The sequence below is a fragment of the Scomber japonicus genome, chromosome 21 (genome assembly GCF_027409825.1).
Source record: "Scomber japonicus isolate fScoJap1 chromosome 21, fScoJap1.pri, whole genome shotgun sequence".
Taxonomy (NCBI): domain Eukaryota; kingdom Metazoa; phylum Chordata; class Actinopteri; order Scombriformes; family Scombridae; genus Scomber; species Scomber japonicus.
Genome location: NC_070598.1, coordinates 11,256,413 through 11,277,284, shown reverse-complemented (window position 1 = coordinate 11,277,284; position 20,872 = coordinate 11,256,413). Strand labels below are relative to the sequence as shown.

Here is a 20,872-nt window from a genome sequence, read left to right as displayed (position 1 = left end):
CAACCTTACGCTGATGTGCCTTCTCCCATGCACTAAACCTCCTGCTCCAGCAGCCCTGACCCAGCCACCATTCAACCAGGTCCTGGGTTGACATCTTGAGATTTTTGACTGGGAGTTAACTGTCCCAGACGCCTGAAGATATAGTCTCCAGAAGGTCACACTGACCAAGTGACTAGTGACCAAGCCTAATGTGCTAACACAACTGGAGTCTTTATTTTCACAGAGGGGATAATAGATTTTCCTTATTCAGCTTGCTGAGCTCATTAGCGACAGCTTGATTGATTCTCCCCCCTTTGCTATGGAGATTAAGGCATGTTGTGGTGTATGCTTGCTCATTTCAACCTGACAGCATGAAAACTGGAGATACATTAATGGGTTCATTTCTCAATAGTTTGATATGAACAAACTCTTTTCATGTCAGTTGGAGCATAAAGCAACTTTCTGTGATTTGTATCCTGCTTATGGGAAGTCGTGTCACATTAAATGAAGGCAGAAGAAAACACTAAGCTGCACTTTCACATTGCTTTTGCTGACTCAGTGATTTCACATTCATTCAGAACACCCAAAGTCCAAAGGGAATACATGGGAGGGTCTGTTGTGCGAAACGAAGTCCTGTCATTCCATAAAGACAGCCAACCAAATCAGCCACTCACATGGGTGCCTGTCCCTGCTTGCTTTACCTCAGGCACTCTTGCTCTTCTCTCTCTCTCTCTCTCTCTCTCTCTCTCTCTCTCTCTCTCTCTCTCTCTCTCTCTCTCTCTCTCTCTCTCTCTCTCTCTCTCTCTCTCTCTCTCTCTCTCTCTCTCTCTCTCTCTTCCTCCCTCCTGCTCAAATCATCCCTCCCTTTCGCCTCCTTGTGAGGCCTCTTTTGCACTCAATGACTTCCATGTGGAAGTCTCCCTTCCCCCAACAAAGTAAATATTTATAGCAGAGTGAATAGCACAACGATCCTCTGTGAACAACAATAGTATTTCCCCTGTTTCCCCACTAACTACCAGGGTACCTCTCCAAGGCAAATAATTCAGAATGAATTGTTTTTCAGGTAAAGATTTAACTTCTAAAGAAGGCTGTGTATTCTTAGGAATGACTCCAATAAATTGCACTTAAAGGCTTAGCTCAGCATAATAAGCCTGTGAATTTATGCTCACTGCTCCACACTGGTTTATACTGAGAACCTAGTGGGCCATATTTCTGATGACTGCACTTGTTTCAGAGCCATAAACAGTGTTGTTGCCGGAATGCTTCAATGTCTGTAATCACTCTGTATTTACTTCTGTCATAATTGTGGTATTTGCTTCTTTTTCATGTGTGTAATCCTTGTTTCAGTATGCTGTGTCAATTTGTCTTCCAGTGCCATCATCACCTATAGCAAGATGGATATTGACCACATCTTCGACCTCCTTGCCTTCGTCCTCTCTGTTGGTTATTTTCTTGGAGTGTTCACCGCCTCCTTCCTCTTGGGTTTCATATTCACAGTCATAACAGCCCTCATATCCTTTTCACCCCCCCTCCCATCTCTGCCTCTGTACCCCAAAGTCAATTATCACCTCAGCATCCGCTGTAATCTATCAGATTCCTCACATTGGTAATTGCTTCTCTTACAAACCACTACTGTACCACCTTTATAGACAAAAGCAACATGGCTTAGTCTAAAGTGCTTCTCCGACATTAATGGTTGCAGTCGTCGTCAATCAAGGCGATGGCTCTGATGAAGTTTCGACGTACGCTGTTGTCCAGCATCTCGCTCTGATCTTCCAGTAATTAGACTTTAGGATGAAAAATGAGTATGTGTCAGGAGCAGTTGGGGGCAGAGCTCAGCTCTTATTTACAGTGACTAATCTCTGGGTGAGAGCAAAGCACAAAGTGAGCATTTATTAGATTTTGCTGATGCTAACCATAGCAACAGCCTGCTCGTTTGTGCTGTCTCTTCAAACACTGGTTTCTTTAAAAAAAGATTCAGTTTGACATGCAGTTCCTGACTTATCTTTTAATTACTTGCTGCACCTGTCCATGTTAATTACAAATACAATCAGAAATGGGAGGGTGTATTCACTATTGTAAAGTAGCTAGGTATTTAAGAAGGATGAGATAAAGAAACAGGTACTAAAGAATAAACACTAAGGGAATACAGAGGAGCAAAGTGTTTGTGGTCCTGAAATTGTAATAGTCACCTAAACATTCTCATTTTCATTTTCTATGTTGCTCTTTCGGTAACTTTCTGGATCTTGCTCTTTGTGTACAGAATGATGGTTTACAAGAAAGCTTCGTCAGAGGGGATATGGGACTATTGGAGAGCTCTAGGAATGGATCTCATTAAGAACCATTCACTTTTTATGGCGGGTCTCCTGGCTTAGTGAGAACCTTCTGCAGATTGATTTATTTCCAGATACTGCATGTTTCTCAGCCTTCATATCGTTGCACTGGAGAATGCACATGCAACACTCACAACATATTTATTCAATTTACATATATGCATTACATATTGATTCAAAGTACTGTACTGATACTGTACCAATACTTTCTTGAATGTCTTTAACTCTCTCTTCACATCACTAAATTCACTCGACTGCATGAGAATCCACTGCTTGAAACGTCAGTCTTCTTCCTGCTGTCCTGGAGCAGTTTCCTCTTGGCAGAAGCCAGTGGACTTTCAGGTGAGTGCTGTATGCATTAAATGTCATTTGTGTGTGTGGCCATGTCAGTGATATGGGTGGCGAGGAGGTCAGACAGAATACAAATCCTGTTACTGAACTGCTGCCCTTTCCTCCCCTCAGGCATAGCTTCTCAACTGCATGCACTGACTCGCTTCTTTCTCCTCAATATCAGTGACACAAGCAGCTGTTTGATTGGCAAGCTCTGCTGCTACAAAGCCTCTCTGTGGCCGCTCGCACTCTAGAAACCTGGGAATGATATGTGCACATTCTCAGTTGCCTGGACTCGACCATCTGCACAGTTGGCTGAAGAGCAGATTCAATGTTGTTTTCATTCAACCTACACGTCCTGTACATTAGAATAACCCCTTGTAGCGCACATATGCACACATACTTCTCAACCTCTGACAGTCTTTGGCATTATAGCAAGTCTCCTCCATCTCCTCAGTCTACTAAGAAGTACACACACCAATTCCAGTCCATGCCTAACCCCTATAACTCATTTTAAAACATCTGCCCTTCTCTGTCTAAGCATGTTCATGCCTAAAGGTTTGAGATTGCCAGCTGTTTTAACAGGTCTTATGGAAAATCAAAAAATATGAAAGTCTTGCGCAACAGTGGTTGTGATATGATCTGCTTAACCATTCTTGCCTATAATTTCTTTATCCATTACTAAGGGAATGTTGTGTTTTTGTTACATTGTTAGTTTATTTCACTTTACTGATTCATAGTATTTGAAATCCTGAGTAGTTAGGTTTTGGAAAACATCAGTTACTTGGCGCAGTAGCTGAATAATTGTCTTCAGCTATTTCCTCGTTAACCAGTCATAATGTAGCTCTGAAATATGACTGTAGTGTACATATGCACGCATTAGTGTAGTTGTTTGTCCTCCTGCCCTGATTGTGTCAGAGGGATTCCAGTCATTCAGTTGATGTTGATGTTGTTGTTGGAGCTTTCTCTTACTTAGCTGTACTCCCTGTGGCCTGTGGAGGAGGAGAAGACAGTTTTAATGAAATACCTTGACCTCTGTGTATTGGACCCATATGAACTGTCTATAAAGAAAACTACTCTGAATGCTGCCCAGTGTGTGGGGCACACCGTATCAAAACCAGAGGGCAGTACTATCACATGCAGAGCTGTGGGTATTTTTAGTACAGATACAACTTTTCTGTATTGTATTAACAGAGCCAATAGTAAAGTATTAATGATAACAGTATAGTGTTATCACAGTAGTCTAAAAATGAGCACATATATTGTTGGCAATAAATATCACCCTAGAAAAGTACTCTGTAGAGGGCAACTTCTTTCAAAGGCTTTTAATGTTCAACTTGGAATGAAGCAGCAGCTCATACACAGGGATCCAATGTGCAATGAGAGTCCCCTGTATTGTCCTCTGGTAATTGAAACTCTCTGTGTCTCTGTTAATTGCTGGAGTTAAGTGAGGGTGTGCCTAATGACCCTCAGCCTTGCAGGGAGCCCTGCTATCATTAATCTTTTGCCCCTCACAACTGCTCATTATGAGATGCATCTCATCTGTTGCCAAATGCCCTGTGTGGAAAAGACTTCATGTGGATGGCTGATGATGTGCTGCCTCTGTCACTGTTATGTAAACCAAGGAGGAGGATGTTGCCCTAAACCAAATGGAACCAAAATGAGATTTGCCATGCTGGCACGGTCCGTTAGACTTTGAAGAACAGTCCTGAAAAGGACATTGTGAGCAGGGATTACCTGAGCTACCATAGTGCAGGTTCAGGTCAACATCCTCGTGTGAAGGTGGAAGCGAATAATGGACTGGCTTCACTTAGCAGCCTGAACCGTTTTATCATTTCTCTGTTGCTGTATTTACTGTATTACTGCCAGCTCTGTCCACTAACTATTGCAAACCATCACAGTCATTTCACATTTTTTTCATGTTCTGTGATTCTCTCTCAAAGTAGAGGGAGCAAAAACCGTGAAGTAGGATTTCTGCAACAACACAAGCGTGTCCTGTGAGACAGCAACCCACCTTTCATGCTATACGTTTCAAATTCCAGCTCTCTGGTCCAGCCAACCTCCTCTTCACCAGCAGGAGCCCTAATCACTCTCTCCACCCTGTTTCCTCTCTCTGTGGAGTTGCCTTTCTTCGACAGCATTTCTTTCCTTTATGGGCTTTGCTTGTCTGTTATTTTTCCCTTTTTGTTAATTTCTGCTCCTCTGCATCTGGCGTGATCTACCGTGATGATGTAATTCTTTAGCATTTAGCATTCTCAGGACTCCATGTGTCTGGGCTAGACATGGAAGTAAAGTATTTGGCCTGAAACCTGAGGATGCTTGAACTGGGATGGACAGCAACATTTTGATTATGTTTGTACAGCTGGACTGCTTTGGAGCCAGGACAATGGGTGGATACAGGGTTGGGCTGGCCTGATCGACTGTCACATACTTTCTACTCAAACATAGAAGTAGCTGCACACAGGAGGATTTGACCAGATTATTGAGCCTTTAGGACAACGCATACAGACATTGTACTGCTAATTGTTTCACGTTTAATTCGAAAGTGGGATTTTTTTTAATAACCAAACTGAAAACCAGTCTATCTTTGGCTCACAAATTCACTTGATACTGGGCTGAACCATGCCTGAATAAGAATCCTTTCTCAAAGCCTTTTCATATGATGGAAGAACCTCCTATAGCATATTGTCAACATGAGAAGTCTCAAGGCTCTGTGTGTTAACCAGCACACAGACACACACACACATCCTCACAACCTGATTACATAATACATGCATATATAAGTGATATCTGCATACTTTATTCTAATCAGATACAGCACATTTAACACCCTGCTGTCTACTGAACACTAAACATTGATTAAAATATGTCATGGGTGCTTTACAGGTTACTGTTGGTTATTTCCCTTTTTAAAATGTCCTTGATTCATGTCTCTTTATCTTTCAGGTATTGTGGCGGTGCTGTTTTGCGGCTTGAGCCAGGCGAAGTACACGTTTCACAATTTATCCACTGAGGGCAGGATCAGGACCAAGCAGGTAGGTTTATAGGAGATGATTGATGCCTATTTCACTGTTGTTTTCAAACAGCATTTTTCAGTCCACTCACTTTGTTCACATTGCCTTTTGATGCCGATGTTTGTGTCTTGTGTGTGTGCGCAAGCAATCATTAATTGCCATTAGTGCTCTGGTTGTTTGGTGGGTGTCTGTGTGGGAGGCCAGTCTCCAGCTATCCACTTAAAAGGCTGAACACAAATGGTGGCCGACACACTGTCATACTGTACCGGCAAGCTTCACAGAGGAGAAAATAAATCACAAGTATACGCATATACTCATCTATGCATTTATTATTCATTATTGGTGCCACAGTGCAGCTAACTGTTTATCACAGAAAAGCTTTTAAAAGACTATGCAGCACAGTTGAAGGCTTTACCTATAAAGTGGATTGGCCATGCAGTCGTCAATGTATGTGTATAGAGCAGTATGTTTACTTGGCAGAATGCCTTTATCTACATTTTTATGATTTATACATGCAGCTGTAGCTCAAAGGAAAAGACAAAGTGATTGAATGTATGCAGACACGAGTTGAATAGCTAGTAGCAGAAATATTTTTCTCTGTGGCATCTCTTGTCCTTGTGATTTGAGGCTCTTAAGGGAAAAGGTACAGATATTCAATTAGATAGCTTCAAACTAAAGATGGTTTAACTAGTAAAAACAGAAATTAATAAATCTTTAATGAAATCATAACTTCTGCTCCACTTTCACTCAAATCCAACATAAGGATTTTAATTAGCATTTGATTTATTTATTCAGAAATAACTTATTAAAATGATTCAAATTCTATTTTCCTCTATAGTAAATGAAACCCAGAGTCTCTGATATGGCCTAGAACTGGAGTCAATTAGTTTAAATGCTTCTCCACCAGGAACCAAAATGAAAAAGGAACAATCAGTTTTCAAGGGCGGAAAACCCCACTTTTATTCCTTACACGTGTGTCCACAAACAGCATGTTTCAAATAAATAAGGAAATTATGACTAAAACCAATCTCGTGCTAAATGCATCCACATTATGACTTTGAGCTGTTAGATGTTTGCAGTTGCTACCTCAAAGGATCGGAGAATAACATAAACACTGGATTTGTCGTGTTTGTACGACAAATCTAAGCCTGTTTGCCCATTTCAGATATGATCCAAATCCTTCACTTTCACCTACCCACGAAACACACACACCCATGCATACACACAGATCCTCCTCCCTGAACCCCCACCCATTTCAGATGACCTTCTCCCTCATGATCCTCTCAATCCCTTTTATAATTTGCAGCTCTTTGAAGTCTTCAGCTTCCTGGGGGAGATTTTCATCTTCAGCTACATGGGATATGTATTGTTGATGTTTCCTTGCCATGTCTTCAAAGCCCTCTTCATTTCTGGGGCGTTTGTATCCTTTTCTGATACATGACGAAGCATCTTTACTTCCTGCTGTGTTGCCTTTATATTGCATTCAGACCACTGAAATAGCATTTGTTTCTGTTTACCTGGGTCTCCTCTACATTCTATTATAATTTCTATTTGCACAATCATCTGCCACTTGATTTGGCCGTGGTGGTTTCCCTGTTTTCTATCTTTCTTCTCTGCTGCAGTGCAGTCCTTTAAAAAAAAAAAACCTCAGCACTTCAATTGCATAAGTTTGATCTAGTGAGCTCTGCAAACACCATTCAGCTGGTCACCCATGATCACCATCTCTGCAGTGCAGCTTTTGCTCTTGAATCACCTATGAAAAATAACTCAAAATTGGTCTTTAATTATTGTTATTGCTGCATGTTTTCTGCTCTCTAACAATGCTGTGTGGAGATGTTTGTCGTTTTGAAATAAGCTTACAGTACTTTCATTTGGATCAAGCGCACAATCCCAGTTGAGGTTAAATATTAAATCTGATCAGATTTAATAAGAGATCACTGGTGTTCATTATGGTATTTCCATCTCTTTAAGGGTATATCCACCCTAAAATGCTTTGACACACTGTTAGATAGCTATTTGTGATGCATATTTATTTATTTTTGCCCATTTGTCTTCTTGCCAGTTACTGGCCAAATGCAGGCAGTTTTTCATAAGTGATTAATTGATTAGATGAGCCACAGAAAATTTGTTGGAAACACTTTTAAAAATCCAACAATGTTTTGAGTCATTTATCAGTCATCTGAAAAATCTGAAATGAAGTCTTCAATTTGATGGTAAATGGAGGATTTTTAGTATAATATTGACAGATTGACAGATAATCTGACTTTACATCCAGATACTTCCAGTTTGTCTATGGAGGTGTTTAACTGAAAAATAGCTATCTAAAGCATCAACAGTAAATGTGAGGGAAAAAATGTTCGAAATCAAAAACCAAGAGCTTCTTTCTAAACTTAATATTTTCCACTTAGATTTAAAACTCATTCAGGCAGAAATCCATCAAACAAGATGAATTAGTTTCTCCTCTGGCAGTAGCCTTTGTAGGCCGGAATGCAATGCTGCCACAATACATGTTACATTATCAAAAAGCCATCAGCTCTACAATGACTCACATCAACCAATGTTTAAGTTACACTTTCATAACAGATGTCTGATAAGTCACATCTGTTGTTGTATCCATCAGCTTTGCTTCCTGAGGGGAGCAGAGGGGCAGCACTTGACTACTGGCAACACCCTTGTACAATTGTCCTTGCCTGAGAGCTGGCATAACCATAGCGTATGCCTGAGGAAGGACTCTAGTGGCCGCACTCCAAGGAGCTGTTCTTTCACAGTCCAGTGCCCAGATGGCCAGCAATTATTATTACAATCCATCTTCCACCATAGGGTCAAAAGAGCCAGAGAAAGAGTTGACTGAGCAGATTTTTTCCCCCTCAAAGCTCTTATGTTCAGTGTGAAGGGCTGCCAGCGAGAAAATGTTTGACCTGAGCCTGTTTGGTGTCCTCAATGGTGCTTGCATAACAAAAGCTTAGCGTGAAGAAAATCTGGCTAACTACACCTACTCGACTGACCCGGATGTACAAACAGGAATAAATTGAAGTTGAAGTCCACTTGTACAGTACTAAAAGTGTCTATAAAAATGAAATAACCCCAGTGATTCAACCCTGTTAATCGTTCTTTGGTTACGCAGTAGATTTTAATCGCCATAGCTTGCAGCCCTTGCCAGTAACAATGGAGATGGGCTTTATTGGAAAAGAGGCTGAGATGAAAGTGCTTAATTACCTCCATTCAAATAGCTTAGAGGCCTTTGATAAAGAGAAATGGCTGCTTTTGGGAGCAGGATATTGCTTTTGAAAATCCATAGGGTGCATGAGATCTAATATTGACTGCAGGGTGCAAGGGAGCTCTGTTTTAGTAATAGCCCTGTCAAAATGAGGTCCCCTGCCTAAGTTATCGGTCCCTTTATTATTTCAGGCATGATATTTGGAAATACTGTAGAATGGCTAAAATTCCTTCTTGCCATGATACAAAAGCAGGGGTAACTGTTTGCACAGAGGATTTTTGCGCACTAAATTTAAGAAAAGGGTCTGAAAAGTTTTTTGAAAATAGTCAAAAGTGCTTGACAGATTCCTTTGCACAGTCTCCTCTGGTTTATAGTCTTGATTTAGGTACCATCAACAAGAAGTTACCGGTGGGTCTCAGGCTGCCTATTTGCGGCTACAGTAACAGCTATACTATATGTACAGTAACGACCAGATGTAAAGTAAAATCCAGGACAGCAGCTACATCCCAAATTGTAGTGATATCCCCTATCCCCGTTGCTCAGGACACTTAGCATTCAGTCCCATCCTAGGTGAAACATCAAAGTGGGTGTGGAGGGCAGAGACAGCTGGCAGAGCCTGATGGGCTTCATGCCTCGGCATGGTGCCACACTGCTGTGTTTGCATCCTAAACAGGAAATGTTCAGAGATTATGGTTTTATGTGTGTGTGTGTGTGTGTGTGTGTGTGTGTGTGTGTATTTGCGTATGTGAAGGGACATGATAATATTCAGTGGTGTACTTTTACAGTCTGATCTCACAAAGAATTTGTACTTTTCAACAAAGTATGGAATTACGTGTCATTTTTGTCTCATTTGTACAAAAAGGCTAAGCTAAATCATGAATAATTTACTCTTAGCTGTAATAACTTAGAAAAAAGAAAGATGGGCAACTCTAACTCTGGGGCCTGCAGGGTTTCTAATGTGTCATACAAAAATATGTGGTAGGAAAAAACACAAATTTCCATCATAGCTTGCTGTAAGTGTGTCAGACATAATTGTTCTCCTTAGTCTGCACTCAATGCATACAGCTCTCCATCTTTATATCAAGAGCATGCAGCATCTACCCTTTATCTTTCCTGCTAAACCTGGGCCGCACAACCAAGATCCCTCGCACCTTCCAGCACTTCATGATGTTTGCAGGTACTGTATACAAACTATTATAATACCAATAAACAGTATTTATTGTGTTTCGTCTTCATTTGTAGTCTCAGATTAACATTTGGACATGACTAAAAATGATCATTACTGGCCACATCTTTGGCTGCTATTGTGACAGATGTTGGGGTGGTGATGTTATTGCTGCAAGAAACTAAAACATAAAAAGTTTTAGCCAAATGTATCTCATGAAAACTCTTTAATCATTCTTGGTCTTCACTGACTGCAGCTAATGACGTTAGTGAGGATACCGAGATAATGTGTTCCCTGTGGAAGATCCTGTCTTCAGGCTTTATAATAATTCACTACCCTCATTACGTAAGGAATTTTAGCATCAATCAATATCATCAGAATCTTAGATTTTTTCCCCCTTACTGATTCAGCCTGAGCCTTTTCTATTTTGGTTGCTGTATTTTTGGCAGACAGAGTGAATATAGCAGTGCCTCACTTTAGCATCTATGACGCTCTGAATGGCTTGATGATGCAGGAGAAAGGAATTTTTGATGTGAAATGATGTAGGCTAGTGCAGCAGCAGCAGCATGTTCGCTGCTTGCTTGACCCACTTTACCTCTTACGTAAGAAGGTTTCTTTGTGAAAAGCCCTTGTCTTGCTATTTTTCGAAACTCCCCACCACCCCCACCCCCCCCCCCCCCATCCGTTTCTCGTGGAAATAAAGGATTTGCTGTGGGAATTGTTTTTGCTTTAAGAAATATGTCACCACCGTATAGTAATCTAGAAGTCTATTTTGGGGCTACTTGCTTTAGCAATTGGTCAGTGATTTTTTTTTAACAGATATACAGTAGAGTGATAGTGGGGGTGTAATGTGTTATCCATGAACAGAACTGTCTCTCTTGAATAATCATTACTAAATGGTTGTGTGGTAGTTTGATGGATGGCAGTAATCCGTTGCAGCTGTTTGCTCTGTAATGTCTTCTCTGCCCACAGGTTTTAGGGGGGCTATAGCATTTAGCCTGGCTATAAGAGACACACACACAGAAGCGAGGCGCACCATCTTCACTACCACTCTGCTGCTGGTCAGCTTCACCATCTGGGTGCTGGGTACGGTTGCTGATCCCATGCTGCGCTATCTGGACATCAGGTTAGCGCTAACATCTCACAGAGTGACACAGTCAATATGATGCAAGTCAAACATATTTCCCTGACTCTCCATCTGTCCATCTCATTGCATCATTTGTGGTGTAAGAATACAGACAGACACAGCTTAATTAAGCAAGGCACAGCAGGTTTATTTATATAGCACATTTCAGCAACAAAGCAATTCAAAGTGCTTTACATCAAACATTGAAAAGAATGAGACAAAGTGCAAAAGAAACCCACAGTCATTGAAGAGCTAGGAGAAAATAAGATAAAAACAAACTAAATAGAATAAGACAGGTATAAAATACAAGAATGAAAATTATTGTGCAGTGTAAGAAATTAATAATTATTTGATTTAATCAGAGGAAGCAGCAAACAGAAGAGTCTTCAGCCTTGATTTAAAAGAACTGAGAATTGCAGCAGACCTGCAGCTTTCTGGGAGTTTGTACCAGATATGTGGTGGTAATTAGACTTAATTAGAGGCATTCAGCTCACTTAATATGCAACAGATCTTTGTAAATCTTTTCTCTGCATGTTTGAATTCTGCCTCTCTCCCTCCTCCCCTTGCTGTTCAACCTCATACAGGCACTTAGCTCTCTGCTCTCTGCCCTCCATTAGTGACTACTACAGCTGGTGTACAGGGCATAGCAGGTCTGCAGGTTCCTGGAAACACGTTACAGAGCAGATACATTCAAGTGCAGCTTGCCAATCTGTTCACATAAGCCCATGCATAACTGTAGATACATAATGAGAACACAGTGAGGACAATTACAAGTCTCTTATTTGATTTTTCTGGTCCGCCATTTTGGAGGCCCTCGGTAAGCTCTTATTCCTGCTCCAAGGAGCAAGGAGAGCAGCCCTCACAGAAGCCTTTTATCGGCCAACATGCCCCATATTTGATATTAGCTACTGATTGGATGCTGCAGCTGATTGCACTGATTTGATACATCACAACATCACTGAATGGAGACAGATTACAGATTAAAGTCAAGTGTATCACTCTCAAGTTTTATTTTATTTGTTTTCAATCTATTCTACTGTTAAACATGTGTTAATTTTCAGTCTGATCAACAAAAGAACCATACACAACTTTTTTCATTTATCTTTTTATGATCTGTTTCCCCTATTTCCCCCTGTTAACTTGTATTATATAAATATTATTATTATATTATGAGTTACATAATTTCCATTTTTCCTGACACATTTAGCCCAATGACATCCTATTCATATAATTAGGTTATTAAATAATGTATTCACAATCAAAATATCTATAAATACAGATGCAAATAATTAATAGATAATATAAACGCACTCTGCCAGTACAAATGTTTTCAGTGCCTCGGAGCAGGACAAAGTACACAGTATAAATACAGAATGCAGGTTCTTATTCATATGCAGGTGTTTGTCAAACAGGTAACAGGCTACAGAGAGAAAACAGCTGCTCTGACAGTGATAACTGTGCACCTTTTATTAGTATTAGCACAGTGAACATATGTGCTGACACAAACTCCATTAAAAGTCTACAGCTGTTAAAGCCGACTGACAGCTGATCCAGCTGTGATCAGCTGCCGCAGTCACCAGAAACAAACGTCACTTCAGATGATGCTTCAGAGGAAAGGACGTTGCATTTCTCTAAAAACGTATTTACCTTGTTTCCTCTCTCTTCACATAGTTTCCTTGCATTTTGTGTGTTTTTTTTCTTTTAAAGTCTGCGTACTATCTATGATTCGAGGCCAGTGGGCGATAATGATTAAGGAGTGCAGAAGAGGCGTGAAGGATGCAAGGCAGTAATTAGATACTTATATTATTAAAGCGTAATCTATGGCCCAGATCACAGTGGTATAATTGACTCCCACAGTCTTTCGAGGCAGTACTTTTGAATCTCCAGTGGCTTCCAGTGTGTGCGTGTGTATATGTATGTGTGTACATTACATACTGTCAGTGCTGCTTAATGTAACAGTGAGTGAAATGTCCTGAATGTGTAGAGATCAGGCAAAAGCACATATCTACTATTCTGGATATTTAAGTAACAGAAAAGAGGTTGTAAAGAACAGTACTAGTGAAAAACAAGAGACTGCTCTAAAAGGAAAATAATAAAATTAAGTTCAATAAAAATTTAAATAACTCATGGAAAGGAATTTATGGATAGCAATAACGTGTAGTCAAAAGCAAATACATAAGAAATAAACAATCCTTCTAAAAAATGCCTTCCCAAGACCATTTTTTGCACATTAAAACACCCTGTCCCAAAGCTTCAAAACATGGACAGTGAAGCAATTTGTATTGTGAAACAAAAACCTGGAGCTGCTTTATTGTTAATGAATCGCAGATTGGCTTTGGTAATTCAATCACCCAAGTTATTTGTTTGAGCTTTTACAGCCAAATAAGCTTCATTTCATTGTAATGCTAACATTTATGAACCAGACACCAAGATCAAACACCAATATCTCTGTCTAAACTCTCCTGGGCATTGGATTTGTGTCCACAATCACGGGTCTTTTGTTCAGTGTCAGTTGAGCAGCTTAAGGAGTTTTGACTTTGTGGTCTAGATCCTATCTTGACCAAGACTGAACTGTGTAAGAGTTCAGGGTCTGAGAATGTACCCAGTGACTTCCAAATGCTGCTTGAATCTGGTTTTGGCAGAAAAGTATATTAACTAAATGTTAAAAGAATATATGAATGCCTTTTCTAATTGGCATGAGGCTGAAGAGTAAATTAGGACTTAATGTTTTAAATCGTCATGTATTTCTCACTCATATTGCATATTTTTGAGTAAAAAAGTTCAACACTTAAGCAATCAGCTCTGTGTCTTCTGGATTACGTGGTTGTGGCTTGGTCAGATTTGTTTCACACTAGCATCATCCTGGCTGGAGAATGATAAAATCATCATAGAACTGCATCTAACAAGTAAACTGATCTTCATGTGTACAATTGGTGGAATGACCCTTTAAACTCAGATTGACAGGTGTAAATTTGTGACATCAGCTTTTCTAATAAAACACAAATCCACAAATCTCTCATGCAAAAAACAGTACTGTTCTAACTGTGGTAGACAATAGCTTATGTGTGACTCTATTACTCATAGTATGAAGCCAAGTGTTTTTCTATTATCACATATGCATCCTGAAATATATACAGTAGATTAGATTGGACTAAGAAAAGCACTTAATTTTGCCTGAGGAAAACATGAGACCATTGAATTTGATTTGTGAAAACAGTGGCTATAGTGAAGAATGGGAACACAAAACCAAACATGCTCATCTTAGGAAACACTATGTGCAGAATAAGAAAACAAGAACCAAAGATTGATACAGTTTAAGTCGCCATATCAAGCCTCTATTGAAACTTTTTCAACCATGAATACAGCGGAGAGCTCACACTGCAGCAGACTCACTAATGAACACAACACTGTCTCTGTCACACCATCACAACGTTTGAGTCCAAGTTTAAGGAGTTGTCTACTCAATGGTGTCACCTCTCCCATTAATACAGAAATGTACATGTTGTTCTGGAGCTTTGGAAGCTATATTTATCACTAATTAATGCAGCCTTACTGGACCTGTGATACAGTCAAATTTTTAACATCCCAGCATTTAAGGGCATGTTAGGCTTGTACTTCATCATCAGCATGTGCATAGTGTACAGATAAAAGAGTAAATTCCATCCAAACCTCCCCTGTGGATTAAGTATTGTTTTTATCAGTACATGTAAATATTCTGCTGTGTTTTTTAAGACCGTGCTGCTCTGCACCAAGGTTCAGCTGTCATCCCTGGACACAAAATTGCAACATTAAGTAGATCGGTTGGTTGGTTGAGCTAGCACTTGGATTGAATAGAGCCATTTGGTTTTATATTATTAGTATCATCTTTTATTTTCGGCATTTTTGTTGGATGGGTATAATGCATTCCAAAGTTTGTTTTTTGCCTCCTGTAGAGAAAAAGCTACCATTAACTGACAAATGTGTGGGTTTGTGCTCCAGAAAGCAAATGTCTCTAGAGGTTGGGCTTGGTTTTTTTGCAACAAGCATGACAATGTAGAGGAGAGAATGAGAAGCAGAGAAAAGAAAAATGACGATTATACAGTTTCATGGTAAGCTGTGTTCAGATATATCAATAATTACTATCACAGCACAATACAGGAAAATAGTATTTTCATTACTGTATGCAGTTAAGTGTAAATAATCACTTTATTTTGCAGCGGCATGATGAAACTCTCAAGTGTGGACAATAATGTACCTTGAAATTGAGACTGAAATGGAGAGGAACAGAGAGGAGTTGGTGAGAGGAAGAGAGGCAGACAGTCTTGTCTTTAAAAGCACATTTTGTCTAGTATGCTGAAGTCTGACTGAACAGTGAGCTCACTGAAAACTGAGGTAGTTTTCTTTTTTTACTGTACCGTTCTCATCTGGGTTCAGTCTTAACCATCTTTGTAAATGTGCAGCACATGAATTTCACATTAGTCTGACAGGCAGCTCACCCGTCTCAGCTTAGCTCATCCCTATATGGCATGAATTTCTGAGTGTGCCGGTTGAATCGGGTTGAGCAAACACTGCTACACATACTATATTAAAATAGGTATTTCCGTTAAGCCTGAGTTATTGAAGCTGAACTGTTATTCTTGATTTGTAAATGTTCTAACACACACTTTTTGGTTGGAAAGTCCCTCTGTTGACATATCAGAGATTACTGGTTCATGTTGGGCAAAGGTGATACAAAAAAAGTGGCATATGTACCACACTGATGAAATGTGAGAGATTCAATAATTTAGTTTGTCTTGCCTTCTCAAATCTGCAAAAACAACATCCTTCATCACTTGTTTCCTTCATGGGCAAATTAGATAAGGCAGACTGGAAAAATATAGATATCCATCCCTATTTCCTCTATACACAGTGCAGGGTTAGGGTTAGTTAGAGTGTAGACCAGCCTGCTTTGCTGCACATACACACTCACAACCAGCACCAAATTACCTGTGGTAAAGAAACAAGAGACATTTTAGTGCCTCTTTCTTTTATTTGATGCCTGAAGTGGTAGGTCTTTTGTGAAAGTAACCAAAAAAAAAATAGTGGAGTAATTTCACACAGAGTACAACTTTCAAACACTCCTACAAAACCATTTCAGAGATGGAATGGAAGTTAAATTTGCTCCAGGTGAAGAGATTTAATGTATTATTCACTGAAATGAAGTCTTTCAAAGTTGTAACTTGTTCCTTCACTTCATACAGTCAAATGAGGGAAGGGAGATGAAGGGGGAAGTGGAGGTGGGAGTTTGGGATGTGAAGTGAGGAAAACAGAGCTGTTCTCTGAAACATGACAGCCCTGAAGGCTCAATGCACTGTACTGTGGTTGGCTCCAGAGATGCAATGACTACCCACAACGATAGCAGTGTCATGGGGATAGAAATATGCAGGCAGGCGCATTATTCAGGACACATATCCGCAGGTATACATATCACAGAAATGTGCAAGGGTGATGGGCGTGAGCTACACCACTAATGTCACTGGGGCTAGTAAAACAACACATTTAAGTAATACAGTATATACTTTAAATAAAGTGTCTCTATTACAATTCCACTCAACAGTTGTATATGTGTGTGTGTGTGTGTGTGTGTGTGTGTGTGTGTGTGTGTGTTCAAACATTTGACTGGTGGTTTGGTTTCATTGTTTTTAGTAAGTGGTTCTCCAAACCTGGTGTTAATCAGCTAATTATCGATGGACTAAAGAGTGTGTATGTGTCTGCACTACTCAAGAGTATGTCAAAAATTCATTAAGATTGGTTATTAGTAATTAGTTGTATTTTTGTTTGCTTTTCACTTTTAGTTTTTTATATTCAAAAGGGTTTTTAATTGTCAAACACCCCAATTCTGGTTTTGACACTCAGCATTAGTTAAAACCTTATGTAATTATAAATGTGTCTGTGTGTACATGTGCACCCTACAACATTATGCACAGAGTGGCTGTATTTGTGCTATGGCGTAACTACACTCAGCTACATGACTCCACCCTTCTTGCTCAGGACAATGAAATAACTGAACAAGAACAGGAGGGCAAAGAGGTGCCTCGTGTGCTGCTGAAACTGGCAATCTGCCACTGTTTGTGCTTCCACCAGCTTTGCCCCATCATGAAAAATAGTCTTGTTTGCCTCTGACATCTAAGTCACAAATTTTTTAAACCACTAGTATGATGACCTCTTGTCAAGGTTGAAATAGTTTAAAATGTGATATTACTGTTTTCAGAGGTAACTCAATCTAGCTCTAATAAAACATATTAAAAACACTGATACGTTTCTCAAAAGTATCAAAAAATGAAAGACCCATTGTCTGTTTTCAACAGACCAGGCTATTGTGCTGACGAACAGCATTGTTAAATGACAACAAATAACACTGCAGTGTTTAAAGTACAATTCCTCTGTGTTCTGTTTGTTTCTGTCTTTGTCTTTTCTTTTGCCGTGTCTAGCTCTATGCACAAGCAGTATCAGAAACACTCAGACGCACGCACATGCAATGTCACACTGCCGGTTCTCCGTCTCGCCCCGTCTCCTTGGCTTTGATGACGGCTGGGGGTGGCAGGGCACCCCTAGGGAGATCTGAGACCCAGTCACAGTGAGCAGTCTGGGGCCCCTAGGCTTTGAACATTGGCCAGTCATGTCATTTTCAAGCCCTTTCAGTTTGAATATCATTATTTTTCTTCCAACCAGCACAGACTAATAGTTTTATTGTACTTTTAACATTTGTGCATTTGTGGTAGCAGTACACTACCTGTAGATAAACAATAGTTATCATTGTGTGTTTATTACAGTCATATATAACTAATCTCTGCATTCCATACATAATGTCATTCAAAGGGCAGGTACTGTCATTTTTAATTTGAATACTCCATGGAGCGAATGATTGAAAGACATAACAAGCTGAGAAAATCGCTCACATGCAACCCATTACCTCTGTAAAGTTCTTTGAGATTATGTCATTTCAAAATACGTCAAGGTTGCTACAGAGGGCAACTAGTGTAGGACAGGCAGGAGGCCTTGCTCTCTTCGTCTATAATCGTTTGTGTGTGTGTATGTGGGTGTGTACATATAAATGAATAGTGTTCAAAACTTGGAGGCTAAGAAGTAACAGCTGGAGCCCGGCCTAATGACTGGCCTGTTTGTTTTGAGTGGACAGATGGATGGGTGGAAAAATGTGTCTCTGATGTCACTCGCTCTCCTTCATGCCCCACTGACCTCTTATCTCTCTCTCTTTCTCTCTCTGTCTCTCACTCACTCTTCTTTGACATCCATCTGCCTGTAGAGCATTGATAACACGTGTGCAATTGTGAGCACAGTGTAAGACTAGAATAAGATAGGTAAAGGCTACACCCATCCACTCACACACACAGGCATACACCCCCTCCCCTCTAATATGTAGGAGAGAGGAAAGTCACCCACATATCCTCATGTGTCCTACACACTGTCCATAATAAAAAGATGTCAACGTGATTGGATGGAAGATACTTCAAAGGGCTCCAAAGATGAATGACTCCAGCATAGGTTTGTGCCTCCTGATAAGGAAAGGAGACAATAAGACAGAGGAAAAGAGTGATATAAGCTTAAATCTTGTCTTCTCCTTCATTGGTTATATTCTTTATTGTGTCCAGTCAAATTGATTGCTTCATAGCCAAAGGAAATAGGGAAAATGTAACAGAAATGTGAATTAGAAAACCAATCTATATAGCTAGGTTGACTTTGGAGCTTAGAAAGGAGGGAAAAACATTCTTGCTTGCTTTAAAAATGTATGAACATATGATTTAATGGAATATCTAATGCAGTATTTTTTGCACAATAGCTTTCTGTGAAGTTTTCTTTTGTCCTGTCTGGAATGGATCAAGGAGGGTCCGGTGATTGTCTCTATGCTCATCCGATTTGTCAAGCAAATAGCTTCTGTCTGATTTGTACACTGAACTTTTTTTATGTCTACAAAAACACATTAATTATTAATGTAGCCTGATGATCCGGTGATGGATTGGAGCTATGATACTGTTCCCAGAACACTTTGTCGCCATTATTTATCAAAACAACCTGGAGTTCTGTTTCTCCGCTCTCTTCATTTCCTCCTCACTTTTTTTCTTCCTCTGTTCCTCCTTAGGTGATTTTTCTCTCCCTCGCTGTACTGAAAGTTAAGTCTCATTTCTCATTACATTGAGCTCAGCTCCAGTTGGCGACAGGGTTTAGAAGTGCAGCACTAAGTCACAGCGGAGCCCTGCAAGTTCAGCCAGCCGCACCAACCATTGATTATGTCTCCCAAGTGTTGAAGAACCAAGCTTCATTTTAACATTTCAGACGGCTCTTTTCTCAGTCAGGGAAAAGGCTATGCCATCAGAATTCAGCCTGTCCTCGTCCGACAGTGGCTCCCTGCTCCAAGTCGACACAACACTGAGCCTTCATCTGCTATTTCTGTCTTTTCCAGGCAGCATAGAATTGTCACCATGAGTGTCTAAGTAACTCTGTTTTGCTAAAGGCTGAAGTTGCCTATGTACTACACACTCATTCTATATTCATGAAGGAGGAAAGTATCAGTGCAACTTGTTGGGTTTTAGGATATTGCTTTTGTGATACATATGGTGTCTGAAAACAGGCTCGTTTGCAGGATAAGAAGGACCCTAATTGAGGATGTTGCTGTTGAGGCTGGGAGAGGCCGGTGAATTATTATTCTTATGGTGATCAGATGTGAAACATTATCTCTTCACATTAGCTTGCCAGGGTTTGTGTCTGTGGCACCAGATACAGATAGTGCTCTCTCACCTCAAGTATCAACACTCCTGTGTGAGTTGATAGTTGAGCTGTGTGTGTGTGTGTGCGTGCGTGTGTGCGTGCGTGTGTGCGTGCGTGTGTGCGTGTGTGCATGCGTGTGTGTGTAGGAGTGTAAACAATAAAAAAGGGTAGCGCCTCATAGAGTGTGTATGTGCTACTGTTAATGCAGCTCTCCTCTGACACACAATTCAATGGGTTTTTCTCTCACAGTGGATTGATAGTCGTGGCGGTGTGCAGAGAGACTGGACAGATTGCCGTGGTAACCACTTCTGTCAGATCAGCCAATACGTCGAGTTTATCAGGTGGAGATTGACTCTGAACGGGGGTCTCGTACATTGGAGTCCTGTGCTCCAGCCTCCACTAAAAAGGCCCAGAGGCACGGCCTAATGGATGTGACGTCAATACTGAGAGGGAGGTGGAGGAGGGCCATTAAAAAGAGCATCAGGGCAATAAAGGTATCCTTTTCTGTGTGTGTATGGGTGTGGGTGTGTGTTAGTTTGTGTGTGCCTGCTTCTGTGAGTGTATGAAGGCAGGAAGATCTTTAAATACACTGCCAGAGAATTTGCATGAGTAGCCTACTATATGTGAATGAGATACACACAGATATGAAGTGATTTCTTGCAGAGTATTTTTGTGTTTGTTTAAACGAGATCTCAGATAGACGCCACAACGCAGCAGCAAGGGAGAGAGGTGGAAGAGAAAATATAGCAAGAACATCAGTATGTGCTGTGTGTATCTCTGGCAGGTGTCTGTGGGCTGAAAGAAGATCCACATGAGTATGAATAATAAAACAGACATGGGGTGCCTCCGCTGCACACTCTCACAACATGCACAAATGCAAACGCACACAAATGCACACATTTTTCCACTCTGCTGGTGGGTGAACAATGCTTTAAGAATGTGGTCAGCATGGAGTCCGCTGAGGGA

At 40.4% G+C, this 20,872-nt stretch overlaps 1 protein-coding gene across 1 annotated transcript in view; it reads left to right on the top strand.

The window, feature by feature from the left end:
* Nucleotides 1-20,872, top strand: part of LOC128382422 (sodium/hydrogen exchanger 9-like) — a 57,500-nt gene that overhangs the window by 17,536 nt on the left and 19,092 nt on the right. The window contains exons 7-12 of the mRNA XM_053342408.1: nucleotides 1,352-1,490; nucleotides 2,549-2,654; nucleotides 5,589-5,677; nucleotides 6,963-7,076; nucleotides 9,939-10,050; nucleotides 11,011-11,164. Coding sequence (XP_053198383.1) covers nucleotides 1,352-1,490; nucleotides 2,549-2,654; nucleotides 5,589-5,677; nucleotides 6,963-7,076; nucleotides 9,939-10,050; nucleotides 11,011-11,164 — 714 coding nt within the window. The remainder of the gene's footprint in view (nucleotides 1-1,351; nucleotides 1,491-2,548; nucleotides 2,655-5,588; nucleotides 5,678-6,962; nucleotides 7,077-9,938; nucleotides 10,051-11,010; nucleotides 11,165-20,872) is intronic.